General features: G+C 38.4%; 1 protein-coding gene across 3 annotated transcripts in view; it reads right to left on the reverse strand.

The window, feature by feature from the left end:
• The window catches only part of LARP4B (La ribonucleoprotein 4B), a 57,255-nt gene that overhangs the window by 26,889 nt on the left and 10,034 nt on the right, over positions 1-20,332 (reverse strand). For 2 of the 3 annotated variants that reach the window (XM_038123776.1, XM_038123767.1), the window contains exon 1: positions 1,638-11,888. In XM_038123776.1, the coding sequence (XP_037979704.1) occupies positions 1,638-5,036 (3,399 nt within the window). In that variant the 5' untranslated portion in view covers positions 5,037-11,888. The other variant, XM_038123785.1, reaches the window with a different exon arrangement.

Here is a 20,332-nt window from a genome sequence, read left to right on the forward strand (position 1 = left end):
TATACATGTCTTCTTGATGTTGATTATATTGCTAATCATATGTTAGATTGCTCTGCAGATACAAGTGTAACAGATGTTAGATCTGTATCTATTGTATCTGCAAAATAATACTTTAAAAAATCAAGAAAATACAAAAGTACAAGGATTTTTCTGAAATTATATAAACATGTAACAGTTTTAATGAAACATTATGGAAAATTGAAAGCAATAAGATGTGCATGACAACTTCTGTTACTATATTTAGAGGAGGAACAGAGCACTAGGACAAAAGGATGAATAACCATAGCCAGTTAAATTACCTCAAGATAATCTCTTTTAACCTGGATTGCACATGGACACATTAATTGATTACATATGGTTATATACAACCATCATATAAGTGGTCACATCTGTGCTTAAGAGAGATAGCTTTCTGCAGTGCAAACATCTACTACAATACTTTAGAGTAACATGAGACTTGTTTTGCTTATGTTTGAGCAAAATGCTTTGAATTATTCCATACAAAATATATGTCAAGTGTTTTAATGTAATTACACTGGGAAAGAAGATTGTTCATTATAAGAAACACTAAAAAAGCTTACTAAAAATTTGCTTTCTAAATTTACAGATACGAGGAACATTATAGTGTTTAAAGACAGGCACTCCAAAACCCCAGGAAGCTTTAAATCTTCTTAAACACACGCATGCATATACTTATTATCACAATGCTTCGAAAATATATCCAGAAAATTCTAAAAACTTTAAAAGTTTTACTTAAACACATCTCTTGAATGACAGAGAAGAATTACAAAAAGTGGAAGTGTTTGACATAACCACATAGTAAGATTCAAAGATGACAGCAAGATCCATCAGTTTCCATTTTTAATATACAAAGTTCCCCCAGGAGACAGCGAACAGCCTCGAGCACAATCCACTGCCCACACTGCAAGCGCTGGGCAAGGTCAGAGCAGCTGTTCCAACACAGCCAGTGAGGGGAACAATTTCAGGGAAGCTCACCAGGGAAGGAAAAGGAGCAGCAGCTGCTACAGGTTGACTTCTGCAGAGTGGGTAAGGCTGGAGGGGACCACTGGAGGTCATCCAGCCCAACCTCCCTGCCTGAGCAGGGTCCACAGAGCAGCTCAGGATTGTGTCTAGGCAGCTTCGCTTGTTTCTTAGCAGAGATAGCCAAGATCCAGCCTAGCTCTTTCCTCTTACTTCTCCTGCAGCCACTCTTCTCTACAGCACTACTCACCTCCAGAAGTGAGGAAAAGATTGCCTAACTGCTACCAAACAAGAGCTTCAGGAAATCCACAAACATTTCTTCCTATACAAAGCTAGAGCACTAATGGTTTGTAGCAAGCTTCCTTTCTGCACACTGTTTATCTTAAGTTCAGTTGAAACTGAGAACCTGCAATCAAGTTATCTTGCCAATGATTGAACTTTCACACAAATCAAACAGAACAAAAAAATCAATATTCAGCAAAATTTTTTACTTTTGCATTCTGTACAGCATTCAGTTTTTCAAAGGAAAGAGTCATCAGGTTCAGGACAAAAATAACACCTATTTAACTAATGAAACCACAGTTTGACTTGGCTTAGTCAACCTGCTAGCTTCAGCTTTAAGCTTTAAGAGCAAATCACTTTTGCAGAATACTTACAAGTTCGTCTTTATTGTGCCATCCCCACGTACCAGCATATTCTGGTGCTAGCAGCTGATACGGGTATGTTTCCACTGCATATGAAGCACTTGTTAAATTTTCAGGTTCATTCTGGAAGTTTTCATTAACTATACACAGTCTATCATTCTTCACGGTATCATTAGAAGCTGCATTATTCCATAAAAAGCCCACTAGATATTCACCATTACTAGAAGGAACGGTGTCAGAAAGCAGCTGATTTGTCCAATCAGCATTGCCAGTCTGAAGATTGATGAAATGTGACCACATTTCAGCATGGGGATTTTGTCTGTCCAGGTCATAGGACTGCTTCTGGTCACTTGATCCATCTTCCATCAGACCTAACATGCACTGCTCTCTGCCTTGCTGAAAACCTGCCGCACCAGGAGAGGCACTGGATATTTCATAGGAAGGAGTAGCAGCATATTTGTCTACCTGCTTTGGGTCAACACAAACTCCAAGCTCTTTGTTTGAGAAAATCTTGTGATCTGGCTGCATCTGTTCCCAGCTTGTGGTCAAGTCATTCATCTGAGTATTTAATATGTAACTGGTGTTTTTCAGTTCAGTAGCCTTGGCTTGCAACTGCTTCAAATTCCCCCTGGTAAAAGGTTCTAGGTTCTCAGCTGATAAACCAAAACCAGTGAGGTTCTCCTTTGCGTGGATGCTGACATACTGGTTTACTTCACCATCCTGAAGATCACATTCATTTACATCACATGTACTTTTTTTGTGAGTTTCTGATCTTTCCTCAGTAAAAGGCCCAATAGAAACTTCAGTGTTCCCAACTTCTGGCTCTGGACAGGCACAGTGACACAACTCAGGCTCTTCTGCTGGTTTGTCATGCTCATGAGAACATGCATTTTGACACAATATAGGCAAAAAGTTGTGGTCTTTATTTAAGAGTTTACTGGCATCTTCCAGATTTTTAGTGGCATCTTTTAATTTTACACTCCTGTACATACAACTGTCCGTGACTGCAGGTACAGTGGAGTCACAGGGAGCATTCTGACTGTCAGCCAAGCCTTTACTGCAATTGAATTTATCACAATCAGCAATGTTAGCATCCAGATTCTGTTTTACATTTTCTGCCTGGTTATCAATGGACTCATTTAGTTGACCTTCAAATTTCGTCTGTTTTATAGATTCTACTACATGCCCAGCTATTTTGGCTACCTCAGTCTCTGCACTCCGTTGATTTTCCACTGCATGGAAGGAACATACATCCTGTTGTTCATCTTGTCTGCTGTTCATATCTATTTTATGCATATGCTCACATTCCACAGACACAGAAGAGACACTGGTTTTGTTATCTGAATTTGAATAGTTGCACACTTTCCCTTTATTCTCTACTAACTCTTGTGAAACCTGACACTCTAGGCTGTTTTCCTTTAGGAACATTTCATCTGTGCTTGGATTATGTGCATGAGATGTCACAGTGCCATCACTTATCTCTGATCTAGTTCTGCTCAAGTTACCAGCTTCCTCAAGAAAGTCACCCTTTAGTTCAGTGGCACTCACACAGGTCTCCTCCTCCATGCCACTGTGGATTGCAGCTTCAGATGATGCCCTGATTTCAGTGCAACCCTTAATGTGAGTTTGAAAATCAGAACCTTCCTCCAAGTTCAGCTGTGTTTCAGTCATGTTCAAAGCTTCACAGCTATGCAAAACTGTACCAGTGCATTTGTCTCCCTCTTTCAAGGATTCTTCAAAACTGCTGTGATGTTCACTAGAGTCTGGTGAAAATGTTTGGCTATCACCATATGTTCTTTCAAGTGTTTTCTTTTCCACAGTTGAGTTTACTTCACTTTCTGGCTCTAGGAAGCAGACTTCTTCATCAAGTTTTTCTACATTGTCCATTTCATGTAACTCTAATGACAATTTAAAGTTACCTCCTATGTTGTCTACCACCTGTTTGGCATTTATTTGCTCTACAACACTTGAGGGATGCCTAGTTAGTGGCACAACAAGTGGTACAACATCAGAATGATTACTTCCCTCAGCTTTTCCTGAATTAGATACTCCAGTGTTTAACAATACATTGGAAATACGATCACTGTTTTTCACCTTTTCTGAGTTAGGGCTGTATTGGTCCTCTCCAGCAGCATCCACAGGCTTCACAGAATCACAAGCTATATGCAGTGATTCATTCAAACTGGTAGCACTACCCATGGTATATACCTCCTCTTGCTGATTCTCAGGGATGATTTCACCAGGCACTTCTGCTTTTAAGACATCTGTTACTGTACTGTCAGTATTTAACGTCTGCACCTGACACCTGTCAGTCAATAAGTTATCAAAAGAACACTGGATGTCTAGGCTACAATATTCCTTTGTATCCTTTTTCTCCATGTTTGATCTATCCTCTTTTTTGTACTCAAACAGTTCTTTCTGTGAATTAAACTTAGCTTCCACTTGTGCCAATTGTTGCATTGGAAATTCCTTCCCTCTGTCTAGAGGTCGTGCCATGGTGCACATTCCTTCATCAGTAACAGCTGAGTTATCTATGTCTGCTGCAGTCTCTTCATGCACAGTAGCTGGCACCTCTTCATCCCCTTTCAGATCTTCGGCATCTACAACACAAATGCTGTAAAACTCCTTGTCTTTCACATTTTGACTGTTGTCTACATCAAGACAGGAAAATGTTGGAGACATCTCTCTATATGAACTTGAAACTTGCTGTAAGCTGTCACTCTTGCTGTCTTCAGCATTTACTGTTGTTTCATTTTGCCTTGAATGGTCACATGTAACTGCATAATCCTCCAGAGAATTTCTATTTAAGGAAATTTCACTCTGTAAGCCTTTGTCTACAATATCTGCTACACGTGAATTAGAAATATGATCAAACAAGCAATGCTCTTGTGAAGCTACATTTTCATTATTAATATTGCTATTATTATTTTCTATATTGTTCACATGCTGACCATTACTATTAAGTTTTTTACGTGCTCTTTTTTTAATAATCTTATCTTTCTTTTCTTCACTTCTTTGCAGATTTCCATACGTACCAGAGGCTTTCAAGAGGTGACTAAAGGAATTAAAGAAGCTAAAAGGTCTGCCATATGTCCTCCTAGGGCTTGCATGGGAAGTATTCCCCATGCTGTTATATGAAGAATATTTTCCTTTTCTACTCCAAAAAACAGATTTAGAATCTGACACTGCGCAATCATCACTACAAACACGTTCAATGCCGACTGTCACAGCTGCCCCATTAACTGTCCTTCCCACTGTATGCAGATCCTGGCTTTCCACAGTTCCAAAAATTGAAGATAAAGTTTTACTTATCCTTGACTTCGGTGCTTCCTCTTCCACAGATTTTTGTAACAAGCTGGTTTTCTCCTCACTCGTGCTGTTACTCAATTCTTTACTGAAGCAGCAGCCCATGTTTAATAAGTAGTGTCAGAGGGTCTTCTCATTGCAAATCACCTTCCTCTTTACACTAACTTTCTATGGCTACTGAGGAGACAAGCCAACACCCAACTGCCAAAAATAGCACAGTTTGAAACCATGCAGAGGTTCATATGTCATTGCCACTCAAAGTCCAAATCCCAGTTGCTGAGCAATGTTTCAGTATTTCATCATATGCACTGTAATATTCAAGCCAAATATTCCTTCTAATGAGATTACAGTCTGTTTAGGAGTATTACTGAGTCTTATGAAGTTCTATTGTTTCCTAAAAAGTTTTGTTCATCCAAATAGTTAAAATATTTAAACGACATCTTTCACAATGCCCATATGTGCCAGAAACTACTTGTTTTCATATTTACTACAATTCTCACCTTCTACACAAGAAAAATGCATACTGCCTTGACATGTTTAAATCTGACGTGTAGATCAAACACTTTTTGGACCATTTTCTCCTCCTCCCTTCCCCCAGAGCTGAACCTACACCACAATTACTTCTTTAGGAAAAACAGGCTAAAGATAGATAAGACCTCATGTATTCCATTGAGCAGTCATTGTACGTTATCAGAAGCTAATTCTGTTCCAAGCCTTTTTTTAAAATTTGTTATCTGCATGAAAAAAAAAAGAATACATAATTCCTCAGTGACTTATAGCACTGAAGGGGGCCCCAGGATCATTTACCCACTCATGGTATTGTGACATGATTAATTATACCTAAGCTCAGAAAAAAACAGTGTATCCTTTTACTAAAAACTCAAATATTTAAAAAGTAATTTGACTGAATGCTATTCCTTCCAAAAGTCTGTCCTCAGTTGTTTTCATTGTTGTACATATACAGACTCCTTCTGAGGTCATAACAACTAAACCTTTTTTTATACACATGTATTTACATATTGAAATACTTCTATTACTGTAAGTTCTTATAGTTGCTAATAAAAAGTGGTTCTGTTTCTTCAAATATAAAAGCCCAATAAAAAAGCTGAAAATACCCAGCCATCTTTTTCTGCCCTCAACAGATTTGTTCTTCTTTGCCTTTCCATTACCTCACATTGCTCAGACCTTCTTTTAAATGCATCAATATTATTTCAGATTTGGACCCCATACTTCAGAGAGCTTACACAGTGTACACCTACAGCACCACTCTACTCTTTTATTTAAAAGATACTGAAAAGAGTGTAAGACAAGACAGACCCTTAAACTCTATTTCAAATGTTCTTTCAGATGAACACTTAACTCAGTGCTATTTTTCCACTGGTTGTCCACCTTATGGCAACTAATATTCCTCTAACTCTGACCATAAAAGATTGCTGAATTGACAAAAAAAGTACATCCTCTCTTCAGCAAGTCTGCTTTGAAATTGTAAAGTAAGATCAGAGGAAAAGTACCCTCCCCTGCCCCTTATCCAACCCAGGAAGACTCCAAGTGCCTGCAGCTACACTGTTCCTAAGGATAGGAAGTCTGATGCATCATTGCTGCCATCTGCTGCATTTTTTTCAATTCTCCCCTGGGACAAAGTTATTCAACATGCTTGGATCCAGACTGAAAACTATGCCAAGTCACTCCTCTCTTTAGCATTCCCTGGAACCAAGAACAGGGAAAGGGGGAAGGAGTTACTTATAATAGTTTTTTTGAAGAAATGCCATGAGCAAACAATTTAACTGTTTTTAATGTCAGCTTAAAGTCACAGTAATACTCAAAAAATTCACAACTATTCAGAAAACTCCTTTATCAGATAAACAAATAGCAAGATTTTTCCCTTTGTGATTTAACCATTACTAACTCGTGCTTTCTAGAGAGGAGCTAAGTGTCTTTAAGAGACAGACATGGGCAAAGTCCACTTTTCCAGTGCTTTAATAACCACTTCTCCTATCAACTAATGGGAAGAAAAGGGGTGAAGCAGTTCAGGCAAGCAGAAACTTATTCCAGTTTTCCCATACCCTTCTCATGTGCAAGAGCACATTTTGTACTTGTTCCTTTGTTTTTATCTTAGGGTTCCAGGGATAGTTTCTATTTTAAAGCAGCTACAGTGCACATTCATTAAGTCAAATTTCTCAACACTATTTAGTGTGGGATTACAACTTTAAAAAAAAAAAGGCAACATGAACTTAAGCAGAAAATGCCACTCCTGTTACGCTACATCACTCGAGGCACCTTCTGGCTAAGCTTAACACTGCCACCAACTTGAAAAGCACTTAACAGAGTTCATGCTCCGCTACTTCAGAGCCCAACTCGCCCAGGGAGTAAATTTTGTTATTTTGTTGTTTTTTTTCCCCCTGAATTCATGCATATTTTAGCTCTGGTATATTTCTCATCTACTCAAAGCCTTAACATGTTTTCTGACTGCATGAAACAAAAGTGCTCTGAAGCAGCACTTTCATAACCTGAACGATTTTTTTTAATAGGTATTTAGTCCTATATCCTGCACGGACCTACACAGAAGGCAAGAAGTCAACATGCTTATTAACTAGAGTATACTTACCCATCTTTCATTTCTCAATCTACTTATTATTTGCCAAGAAGTAAGGGTTTATCCCAGATATAGCCTTATAGGCCTAAGTTTAAAAACAATCTAGATTTTAAGTTCCAATAACAAAAGCCAAAACAGTCCTTACAACCTACCAAAATCTAACTTCCTTTATTCTTTCTCTACAACAAAGTCATGCAACTGTAACAAGTTCTGAAGAAACAGTGATTATGCTGCACTCCCAGGCCACACCTGATGCCATGCCCATCACCAGTGAAGGGAACAGAGAAGAGCAGCATCACAACAGATGTTTCAGAGACACTACTGCAGGCTTTTGAAACAGCTGATCAAATTGCGTAACTTTCCCTCCAACAGATCATGGTTAATGAACTGCTAAGAGTTTAAGTACACATTCTACACACTGAAAGAATTAAACATGAGCATTAGACATCATGTACATGTATAAAACTATTCTTATGGCCTTATTCACTTTTCTTATGGCCTAAATCTAGAATACCATGACAGAAAGAACAAACAACAACCAGTATTGATCCTTCATGATGCTGACATGTCCAATTTAAAGTCTAATTCTCCCATTTCCTGTTTAAAGCTAGTCGTGATCTCTTGAATATCACCTACTCATTATACAAACTGCTGCTTAACACTGAATTGGCACATACTGCATGTAATACTGTGTATTGTCCAATGATCTGAGAATTATATGGTATACTGAATTTTCACTGAGCACATGGTCCTCTATTAAACTAATAAACTTGATTTCCTCAGTTCCTTTTCATTTTGAGGCTTATTCTTAGATGGCCTGCAAAAGGATTTTTGAACAACATAATCCAGCAGCAATAAGCCTGAGACATCCTGTTAAAGAACCTCCTAAGAAAAAACTTTTTTTTCCCCACAGACTTAAAAGTACAATTAAGTACCATCTTTTAGGAAGCTCTAGATATTTTCCCCTGCTTTGAACAACAGAAAGATTGATTTTTGTCAATCCTTATAGGTACTGTAAACAAAATTTCAATGTACCACACAGATTTGAATTCCCATTAACAGAAACCCACGGCAGCAGCTGGTAATTATTCAGCTAGGGAAAGAATGGGTGATGCTGATATTGCAATCAGATGGCAAGTTTACATGGCCCCACTGTAATATCCTGCACTGAAACACACATTTGCAGAACCTGTTGTCGCTTGGTGACAGGAATCCCTTCTAAAGATATTTTCAAATTTCCAATCAGGTCTTCAATTTGACTAATCAAGGAAAGAAAATTCTTTGGTCCTTGGAAAGTGCTCTGACAGGCCACACATTCAAATGTTAGCATGGCAGAGGAAGAGTTTAGGCTCAACAAGCAAGGAAAAAGACTTGTGCATACCTTTAGCACTAAAGGTCAGTTAAATTTTATCTGGCAGAGACAGGACATACAAACTACCTCCACCATGGGATTTGCACCTTGGCCTCTTCCCTCAGAGTAACCCAATTTCTAGCAGCAAAGAGTTACTATTGAAAAGGAAGCACAGAAGTGAGTTAAAATGGAGTGAACTGCTTCTTAAACGCTGACTCTCCTGGGTCCAGCCTAACAAGGGCTCTCTCAGAAAGAGTAATTGTCAATCAGGATACAAACAGTCTATTGGCAGATGTCACCTAAAGTGACAAAGCCCACCTCCAGGTTAAAGATGTTGAAAAACCAGCACATTTAACTCCCAAAGCTAAGAAAACCATCAAAGTTAAGAATCTGCTAGTATCCTCTAAGCTATGTACCTCCAATGTAAGTCTAAGCTACTGTTGACAAGAAATCCATGAAGATCCTCAAGATGCCAATTTCCTTCACACAGCTTGTGTGCAAAATTCTGCTGTTAAATACCACTAGAATCAGCCAAACTGATTGGTTGTGTTGGAAATGAACCATACGAGACTTGTGATTGATCTAGATTATGCTTTAAATAGCATAATTTCACAGCTACTTCAATGCAGAAGAAAAGACCGGCTCACTCACTCTGAGTTTAAGACTTTGAAACATGTTAGTGAAAAAGTGACCTGTGCATCCTTTAACCAGCAACACTGAAAAGTGATTTCTGAAGGATTCCATCCAAACACCAAAACCTTCATTTTCATTTAGTCACTATTGATTACCTAACCTATTCAGCATTACTCACAGTAAAATGTCTTCAGTTTTGTTCTTGCCAAATAACAGAATGACTAAGTTCATAATTACAAAAATTCAGTTATTGTTCAAAGAGAAAACAAAAAAATACTTTATATAACCACTTCCAATGAAGAACTAGCCTAATATATATTTTTATAGGATCTACAGAAGTGCATCAAGATTCCCCATTGAAATAACTTTCTTCCTGAACAAAAGCATTTGGACAAGGTGTATCAAGATATCCCAGGAGAACAGCATAGCCAAAACAGCTGGGAACGCAGTTCAGCACATCTCTTGTAAGTCTATTAAAAACAGACTCCTAGAAAGCTCACTAGGTGCCATGGCAGTATGGCCCCACATCAAATGCATACTGAAATAATGATCAGCACAAACATGCACCTACGTCTTTTTGCAGTCTAGCCCTCTAATCTCAAAATAATTAAGACACAAGAAACAGCAGGTGGTTTTCACCTGACCTGAAGTATGTACTTGCTAAAGGCAATAGAGTCAGGATTCCAGAAGTCTTTTCTCCATCCTATCACATTTATGGAAAGATGGAAGTGTCTTAATGATTTCAGTTTGCTAATCCTTTCCTGCACTCTGTGAAGGTTTTCTCCAACTATAACCTTGTACACAGAACTTGCAAGTGAAGTCCTGAAGCACTGGAAAAAATCAACTCATGGAAGAATGGCATTACATTAGAAGGGACCATTTTGAAAACACCAGTGTTAACAGAATATATTGGTAATTATGCTCATACCAGAATGACCTTCTGATGTTGTCCACATAAGAGTATCATATTGGTATAACTAATAAGCTACCGGTCTCACCTTTTTCAGACAAAATATTCAGCTAAAGAAAAGCTTTAATCACAATAGAACGAGTTATTTGAAATAATTTTGGCACTAAGGGTACATTCCAAGATACCTAAACTGACATCAGCTTTCTCTTCTCATGAAGAGAACAGTAAGGTCTCCTGAAATATAAATAAATGGTTATGCTCTTTTTCTCCAAATAAGTAGGGAAGAACAGGAATTAAGATTTAAATACAATTTTTTAGCACCCATATGAAGACTAATAAATTGCCTTTAATGCTAATGTACCTGCTGAAATGCACAGACAAGAGCTTCAAGTTCTTGAAGAAAATCTGCAAGCCACTCTTACTCAAGTTTACACATTGGTTTATTGGCACTAATGCCCTGGGTATAGGGCAAAAAAAACCCAAGAAACAACCAACAAATCTCAAATGTTCAACTTTCAGAAGTATGGCAGAAAACCAGGTTGAATTTTTTCCTCTATTGTCAAATAAGAAAAAATTCACATCTAAGAAATGTAAAACAGAGAAGAGAACTCAGAATAAAAAAAAAAAGGGAAGAGGAACGAAGAAAAAGTGCACCAGCTTTCTTAGAAAAAAAAAGCATGAGTTTTTCAGAATGCTCCCTAGTGCTTGCTCCAAGTTAAGTTGGAAGCAGGAAGTATCTGCTGCTTTGCATAGCACAAGCAAAGCTCCTGGCAGAACATACAATGAAACCAAACCCTTCGAGATGTCCCAAGAGGAAACATTCTTCCCAATACACAGTTAACAAAGACAAAACTTTGAACCTATTTGAATAAAAATCAAGTCTTCGGTCTTCTTGAAGACATACGTAACATTTACTACAACATATATGCACACAGTACAATCTACTGTATGATCTGCCAAAAGCATCCCATACAGCCACTTGCTGGATCCTGCACAGCAGCACAGCAACAGCAGCACGTGCCACTTGGCACAAGTGACTGAGCCAAATTCCTGTTACAGACTGTGAATCCTGCTTGCATGGGTTTGTGCTTTGTTCAATTACACATACATACAAAGTGCATTTCCTGCGTTTTCCTCACATGGCAAGGTGTGAGCAAGAACCTAATTCAAGATTAGTGATACAATTCCTGCATAGCCTAAAAACCCCTGTACCTGAAATGACTGCAAACTGTCATATCATGCAGTTTATGTAAATCCCCCCAAAGGGCTGAAGCCCAGCTAAGTTGAGGTTTCTAGTCAGTACAGAGGATTAACGACCACCAATAGCTCTGTTCTGGCTGTTTAATGTTTCAATGCTGTCTGTCAGCCTTCAATGCTGTCTTCTAAAATGTTCTGACCTCCAATTTTGATTAAGACATAGTGAAAACACAATGTTTCCTACAACACACCAGGGGAACGTGCAATTATAATACTTACTAGATGAGAACCGTCCTTAACTTCTTGTACTTGCTGCACCTGCGGTTCAGCCACAACTTTAGTGTCCTGATCAGAAGTCATGAGCTGTCTGCTTTTTGGCTGCTCAGAGAGAACTTTACTGGTCACCTTTGTAAGCTGCAGAAATAAGAAGACAAAAGAATTTGTAAGTGGTTGTTGAAATTTCCAAGGACCCGCAGCCACTCCAGACACGCCACCCTGACTCAGAGCAAAGGTCCAAAGAGCTTCCACACAATTCAGTCGGGATTATGTGTCCAGAGAAAACATAAAATGAGGATAAAGCCACCTTGCAGATACACTCAGCTCCCAGTCACTGGCTGCCTTGGGATTACAGATGAACGCTTGCCACAGCACTGGGCAGGGAAATTCCACTGGGAAAGTTTCTTTCGATTCTCACCTTACTTATTCATACTGCATCTCAAATCATGACTTCTTCATACCACCTGCAGCCTCCACTCACTAAGGAGCATTTAGTCACAAACTACCCCTTCTTCTATAGCTACTTTCATGGTCACTTTATCTTTGCAAGATTTAGGAAGCATGTTACAACAGTTCTGCTAGACTAGTAATGCTCAACCAGTTCTTCTGCTTTATCATCCCAAAATCTTATTTTATTTGCTTAAACAAGTAAAAAACTCAGTAGAGTTGAAAGTCTGACAGTGACATTGCTTTGAAATTTGATGCTATTATTTAATGCTGTTATTTTTAAAAGTCACCAAAAAAAACAATAAAAGCTAATTTAAAGCACGAAGTCTCAAAGTAAATATTCAGGTGTGAAAAACAGGCTTTTTAATTTTTTCTTTTCTAAAAAGATGTAAAATGCTTTCTTAGTTTTTTATTCACAGGAAATTCCAGTACTGTATTTGTAACAATGCATGGAAAGATTTATTGCCTTCAAGCTGGTGACACCAAATATGCAATCACCTTAGAATGAAAATGTAAAGATTTGCAGCACATGTAAGTTAATAGTTATGTTCCTAAGGAATGGAACATTAGCTCCTTTTAGGCTACTTTGACTCCAAGACTAGAGTTAAGAAGACTTTCCGTCTAGAGCATTATGGCTTTCCATAAGTCTCCTTTACAGTGTATTTTGAAGTGGACAAAAGCAACTATCAAATGCAACTGACTGAACATATTCAAACATTTCCAAAGAAAATTATTACGTTCAGCTCTTAATTGATTTGAGCACCTATATTACAGGATTATGCAAAAGATATTTTGTACAGACAGCTGAGGAAACAAATATACTGACATCCCCAAGAAGAAGAACATTTCAGCTTACATGAACAGTTGCTTATTACTTCGTGCTATTGAAAAGTTTGTCTTCAAAAGAAACACAAGTACTTTGTCACTGTTATATTCTCAGAAGTTTCTTTTCTTAACACTATGTCTCTCACCCTGGAATAGAAACTACTTAAGGAAGAAATGGCACAGACAAAAAAAAACACATTAAAATGAAACTAAAAAATTACACTATCCCTCACAGTGTTACACACAAATATACTCACAGGTTATGTAACAAAGTCTGGGATTCATTCAGGATGCTTATATTTTATAAAATAACCAAAACCCATCCTCAGGATGAAAGCAATTTTTCAAAAGCAGTATTAAATAGCCAGACTCTGTGTTGCTCAAAGCCATGCATGGGAAGAAGTAGGCACCTCAGCACTGCATGAAGTGTCTAAGCCTCATGGAGAACGCTTCTGTTCAAGTTTTTTAAAGAAATTGTGTTTAGCCTTTCCAAATTTTGGATTAATTTTTTTTTTCTAAAAAGAGCCCAAGACTCCTTACTCATTTCACGTTCACTGTATGTAACTTCCACTGTTCATACTACCCTTGGGCATAGCTTTAGTTCAGATTCATAAGCTAAAGACTACTTTAGAGAAAGACAAGCACGTTTCAGTCAGCAATGGTGGTATCTACTCAGCATTTTGATCCCCATATTCATGCCCATACCCATGTTAAGGTACTTCTTTAAATTCTTCTGTCACCTATTTATCTCACATATTCCCATTCCCTTCTAGGATCAGCCTGTCCAGAGCCACGCTGCAATCTCTTCCATCCTCTGGTACACAGTGTTAACACCAGGACTTTGTAAGTCTGTGCATAAAGGACGGGAAGGGAAACAGCTGCAATCATAAGAATCTGTCAAGCAAAAAGCAAAGTTCCACTACATACATGTCCTTTAAAACATTTGCTGACTGGCCATCAAGCACAAAATACACAGCTAAATCATTAATTGCAGCTGAGGACAGACAGGTTGTCAGCCAACCTGACAACACACAACTGCAGTGTGCACATTGCAACTTCAAATTCCTTGGGTAAGCCACCAGCAATTAGAGCAGCATATCACTCTACAGCTTTTCAGAAGTCCCTTAGATGAGATTATGCAAGATGCTTATCACAGGCCAAGCCTAGATTGAAGCCATAGGTAACTTTGCTTACTCAGACTAATAATCATATTCTCATTAGACACACGGATTTGTTGTGATACACACCATACTGATACCACTCACCTTGTAAACAAATTATTTTTAGTAATTACAATGTCAAACCCATATATTTAAGCTGAATTTTGATCACTGAGAATCAAAATGGCACTACAAACAACAGCAATAAAGTAATTTCTTTGAAGACAATAAAACCTGCTTTCCAAATCCCGTGATTTTAACAATGATCAGCCTTTGCCTTTCTGCAAATGGACAAGCCACGCAGAAAGATCCCAAACACAGAAGGAGGGAGCTTCCGTTGCAATTTTTCTTCACTTAATACATCCCACTGCTACAAGTCTGCAGGATGTCAAGTGCTCAGCTGCAAAATCCCAGTGCTTGTGAGATACTTCAAAACAACTTCACATGCAGGGCTGTTCTGGAAAGTTAATGCCACCTTTTCTACTGCAGAGCTGCCACTTATTGGACTCCTAGAGAGCAAAACTCACATGACAGCAGACTCCCATGACCATAATTTCAGAGGATAAAAGGGCTGTAGAAAAAGGCAGTGATACTTGAGGAAAGAGAAAACCAATAAAAACCATGGAATGTTAAAACCTCTCCATATTATATGTTTTAGCATGTTTTTCATTAGTATTGATATATCTCTTCAAATAAAAGCTTATTTATACAAACCACAACCAATTGCTGGTAATTCTTGAAACCACAGGTACATATTCACTGTTTGAAAGAGTTTATCAGCTGAATTATTGACAAGTTAAACGGAGCATTTTAATGCAGCAATAAAAACTATCATCCAACTGAAGAGTTAACCTATCCATGGCTTTAAAAGATATGGTTTACCAGTCAGCAGTTCAATGTATCTTTGCATAAATAAATGTTGCAGCAATAAGCGGGAGACATTCAAGAGAAAAATGCAAGTCGGCAAAACCTTTTGAGATCGACATAGCACTACCTACAGCAGACCACTGAGCCATCACAATCAAATGACAATTTTTTCATCACAGAATCACAGAGCAGTTTTTTAGTTGAAAGGGGTGTTTTGAAGGTCATTTAGTCCAACTCCTCTGCAAGAGGCAGAGACATCTTCAACTAGATCAGATTGCTCAGAGCCCTGTCCAACCTGACCTTGAATGCTTCCACGGATGGTGCATCCACCACCTCTCTGGGCAAGCTGTGCCAGTGTTTCACTGATTTAGAAGCACCCATTAATTTCGATTCTGCAAATGCATAGAGTAAACCATTGTATCCTTCTGGCTTGCCATTTGGCCATCATGGAGTAGTAAGTCAAGTTCAGCAACTTGAGAATAACTCTGTTCTTGACTCTGCTACAGACACTCAAGTACTTATTTCAACAACTATCTATCGCAAGAGAAACTGCCTAGATTTTATTGCGACTTACCAAAAGTAGTCCAAACCTGGTTTGTAAAGAGCCAAGACAGAGAAGTTTAAAATACAGGAAAAACATTTTTCTTTAGAAATGGCACAATATTCAACCATGTTTGCTTTCCCTAAAACCGTAATACACTGCTCCATCTGCAAAATTAGTAATTGCAACAGCAAGGGCAAGAGTGCCTTATTACTCCTTTTCTCATTAGTCACCATTCACTTGTACAGATCCGTCCCTGTGGACACCTGGTGAGTGGTTAACCTGAGGAGTTACAAGAATATTTTCAGGAGGGACTGAGACCATCCGGTCAAGCAACACAGGTATTTCAGCCTACTGGTTTCACTCTGCAACATCCACAACCACCTTCACAAACAGGAAGATGTGGGGTTTGTTTGGGGGGGAGAGGTTGATTTTTTTTAATTTTTTTTTTTTGTTTGAGGTTTTTGTGAGGTTTTTTGGGCAGTTGTAGTGTTTTGGTTTTTTTAAACTTGACAGCGTGTTTCTTCACTGCCAAGTATTTTCAAAGCCATCTAGTTATAAGAATTCCATCATTTCAGAAGATACCAGATACAAACCAGCAATGGCCCACAGAATGACTACACAGATAAGTGCACACAACCACATGATCACTCTTGCCTGGCTGCCAAGCCAAGCAGAGCTGGGACTGCTCTCATCCAGAAGCCACACGTGTGTGTTAGCATGGTGCCAACATCCGACTAACCTTTATACCGCATTTAGTGCAGGTTTAGGTATCTTAGTATGGGCAGAGTTAATGTGCAACTGTCTGAAGGTATTTATAAACACACTGCATCCACATGCACCACAACCTTGCAAACAGTTTGGAAAAGACATCTATCTCCTTGACTATTACACAGCAAACAAAACCCCTAGTGCTCTCGCTGACCTCCCTAAAAACCTCCCTGGAGTGTAGCCCCCAATCCTCCTGCTTTCATTATAGACATCTCTAATTTTTCTCATTCATATTCAAAGTGTGCTTTTCTGCAGTCTGTTTCACTGTCTAGAGTTACTACAGTCTGAGTAGCAGCATGCGTTCTCTCAATCAAATCAGTCACATAGATCTGTTATTTAAAAACATGCAAAACCCCAAACAATGCTCTAGGGCTGAGATCTTGCCTGCCAACTTTCAGCCCAGAGTAATCAGCCCTTAAAAAGAGATTTACAAATGCAAGTGCTGACAACTAACTTTCACCCCACAAACAGCAACAGCATAAAACAAAAAAACCTCACTAGAATAAAAGAACTTTTCACTGCTCTTCCAGCAAGTACAAACAAAAATAGATTTGAGTTTGGCTTTGTGCAGAATTCTTCCTAGCAAACATTTTAGAAACTTTAAACACAGATTAAGTTTTCACAAGGCTAATACAGAAATACACTTCAGTAACATGAGAAAGCTTAAAATGTTTTCCAAACAGAGGTGCATTGCTTAACTGGAGCCTCATAACAAACTTCCAGCTGCAAGCCAGAAATCCTCTTTCTACTGTGAGAGAGTACACACTTTCTCACCATCTACCACACACTTGTGTACCCATAAGGATCACGACACCACAGCAGAGGTAATCAGAGCTACCACTGACCTCAGCTCTGAAAAGTTTTACCACCTGCTGAAGACATCACATAGACATTTATATGAGAAATAAGAGATGCCTTTCCCAAAAATATGCTACAATTTTAATACATTAGCTCCTCTTTAAATGAAGTTTAACTCTTCTTTATTAGTTTCACTAGCTTTGTGAATAGCCAAAGCACATGTAATATATCAAGAGTTAATCATGTTCTCAGTCCCAGTAAAGGTGCCAACTCAGATACAGGATACTTGGTTAAGCTCATCCAGCATTATCAAGAAAAACTGGAAAAACTCTAATCCTGAAAGGCTGAGCGTTTCCCTCCAAGTGTCACAAGCACTGATACAAACTTTCAATTTTCATCAGGGGGTTGTTTGAGGATACTTTCAAAAAAACATCTCAGCTGCTAAAGCTGACCCATCATCCTGCTGCATGGGGCACATGCTACCATTCTGTAGATGAGTAACATCATCCAAGCTGTATCATGCCCAGGGAGAAAACTTGTGACAGAACTCAGGGGTTTCCATCTTTCCCTTCCAAGCAGGAAATCAGTTTCTTTACAGAGCAGGTGTGACAAGCAATCCAGCTTTCAAAGGATGGCATTATTTAAAATAAAATATACAGTGAAGAAGTTCCATTACCACAGCAGATAATATAGCTGTGAATGAGAAACCTAACAGCACCAAAAGCATATCTGTTTGTGGTCATCTCTGCAATCATCACCATGCCTACATCACTTGTAAAATCTCTATTACACAACAGCAATTAAAAAGCTGACACGACATAAATACTTAGTCACAGCATGTGTCTACAGAAGTCTTGAATGCACTACTATTAAAAATCATCACAAGGTCCTCAGTTTGTTTCACTGCTGATTAGCTCAAGAGTTGAGGAAAAAGTTGAAAATTCACCTCTGGAGCTTAGTGTTTAGAGCCAGTGATTTATGCAAATCTATCAGATGAAGGTTTCAAAACATACAAGCACCCAGTGTACGTGCCAGCATGGTGGCTGGAAAGTTAGATTTCAAAAAACCCGAGAAAAGTACCACTGGATTTGTTTCAGTTTTCCTTCCTGCCAAGAAATTACTTATGCCCCAGCACTCTCCAGAATAATGCAACTTCTGGGTTCCTGAAGAGGAACATGGACCTAAGCACTGGGGGCAAACCTGCAACAGAACACTTGGAAAATTCAAGGCACTTCAAAACAAACAAGGCAACCAGGTGTTAGCAAGAACTACAGTGTCAGAAGAACAATTAAACCTTAATGCTGTACCTTTTTTAACATCCTTCAACAGAAAACACAAATCATTTAGAGCTGCTGTTGCACCTACTCCAACAAGTTTGGGGTTTTTTTAAAGCCCTTCTGTTGTTTATAAGGTTGACAGCCTCCAAAATTGTTGTGCAATTCTATTAATTATCCCTTAAAATGTAGTCTCTCCCTTAAAAAAGGCTGAAATAGTAAATCTTGCTGTTTAAAAGGAATCCTGCATTTTTTTTATTTAAAGATCTATGAAGCATTTCGGTGCGAGACTTCCCAAGCAATTCACAACTCTCATCATTTACTGAACATTCCCACTCACACAGAAACCTGTGCTATGAAGAGCACATCAGAACTGATTACTCTGCAAGTCTGGAAATCCAGATCATTACAGTAATTAGCTGTCCAAAAGATGCCAAGCAGCAAGTTACTAAACAAAGGTGATAAAATACCAAAGAAACCTGATACTGGGAAATGATAAGGACTCTGCACAGAGGCATACGAAAAACTCTTTCAGTGAAGAGCAAGAAAAATGGGAAGAGGGTAAAGTTACAGTCTTACGCAGCATCTCAAACAAGATGATGTCAACAGTGCACAGAAGATAACAAGATGACCTCCACCAACAAAAAATTATAATTTTTGTATATATTTTTGTATCATGATTATAATTTTTTGTATCTAGCCTTTTATGCACTGTATTTTAAATATGAGTGTAATGAAAATGAAATAATTTCACTACACTCAATGGTCTCTCACAGAATTTCTGCAGCCTTCCGGCACGCCAAGGAACTAAACATGCAGTTACTATCTGATGTGCACTCAAACATCACTCCAGAGATGGACCAAGAAGCCTGTGGGTCACGTCCTCCTCAGTAATGCAATAAAACAGATGTCTAATGGTACATAACCTAACAAAAATCTTACCATTTCAGAACACTAAGAGTGCCTACCAAGCAGGAATAAGCCACTAGGAAGACATTTTTATGCCTTATAAGAGTGTCATGTGCCTTGAAGACAAGAGTGATTGTGTCATGAGCAGTTTTCAGTTTGCTTATGGCTTGTTCTCAGTTTTCAAGTCTGAAGCAGCACTCTTCTGACTGCAGGCTGAAGCACATCACATTAAGAAACTCAACTCATTAATTAGCAGGAGTTGCTTCACGTTGCACATCCATCACAAAGCCACAAGCTTGTTTTCCTCACTGTAAGTGAACTAACAGCACACACCCTGCAGGTTATTCATAAAGATATATATTTAATTTCTATTATAACTATCATGTCAGATAAGATATTTATCAGATGATGAATTCAAAAGTACCACACAATTAAAATTCATCTCTCGACTCTCTGATTTGTGCATTTTCTAAGAAACCCCCCAAATGGCAGAGTTAAACTGTTAGCAGGTTAACCAAATAGTGACAATTCTGAAAAGTGGAATGCTAACTTAATATAAATAAATTATGATCGTAGTTCTCCACAACCCGTTCGTTCTCTCTTGATAAGCTGAATGTAGAATTACACATTCTACATTCATTACCAAGCCTACAAAGAGCAGAAAACATCTCACATTGAATGAAAAAGGTCTTTTAACTTTCTCAGGAAAGAGATCAGGAATTTGTTACTCAAGTAGATTAGGTAAGTATCTTGAAGTATAATGATTTTCCACTATAATGTTCCATCACTTGCGCTCCCTTATATTTGTAAGCATTTGACTTCCTGCCTACCTCCCAGCTCTGGCACAAT

Source organism: Motacilla alba, chromosome 2 (genome assembly GCF_015832195.1).
Source record: "Motacilla alba alba isolate MOTALB_02 chromosome 2, Motacilla_alba_V1.0_pri, whole genome shotgun sequence".
In the NCBI taxonomy this organism is placed as follows: Eukaryota; Metazoa; Chordata; class Aves; order Passeriformes; family Motacillidae; genus Motacilla; species Motacilla alba.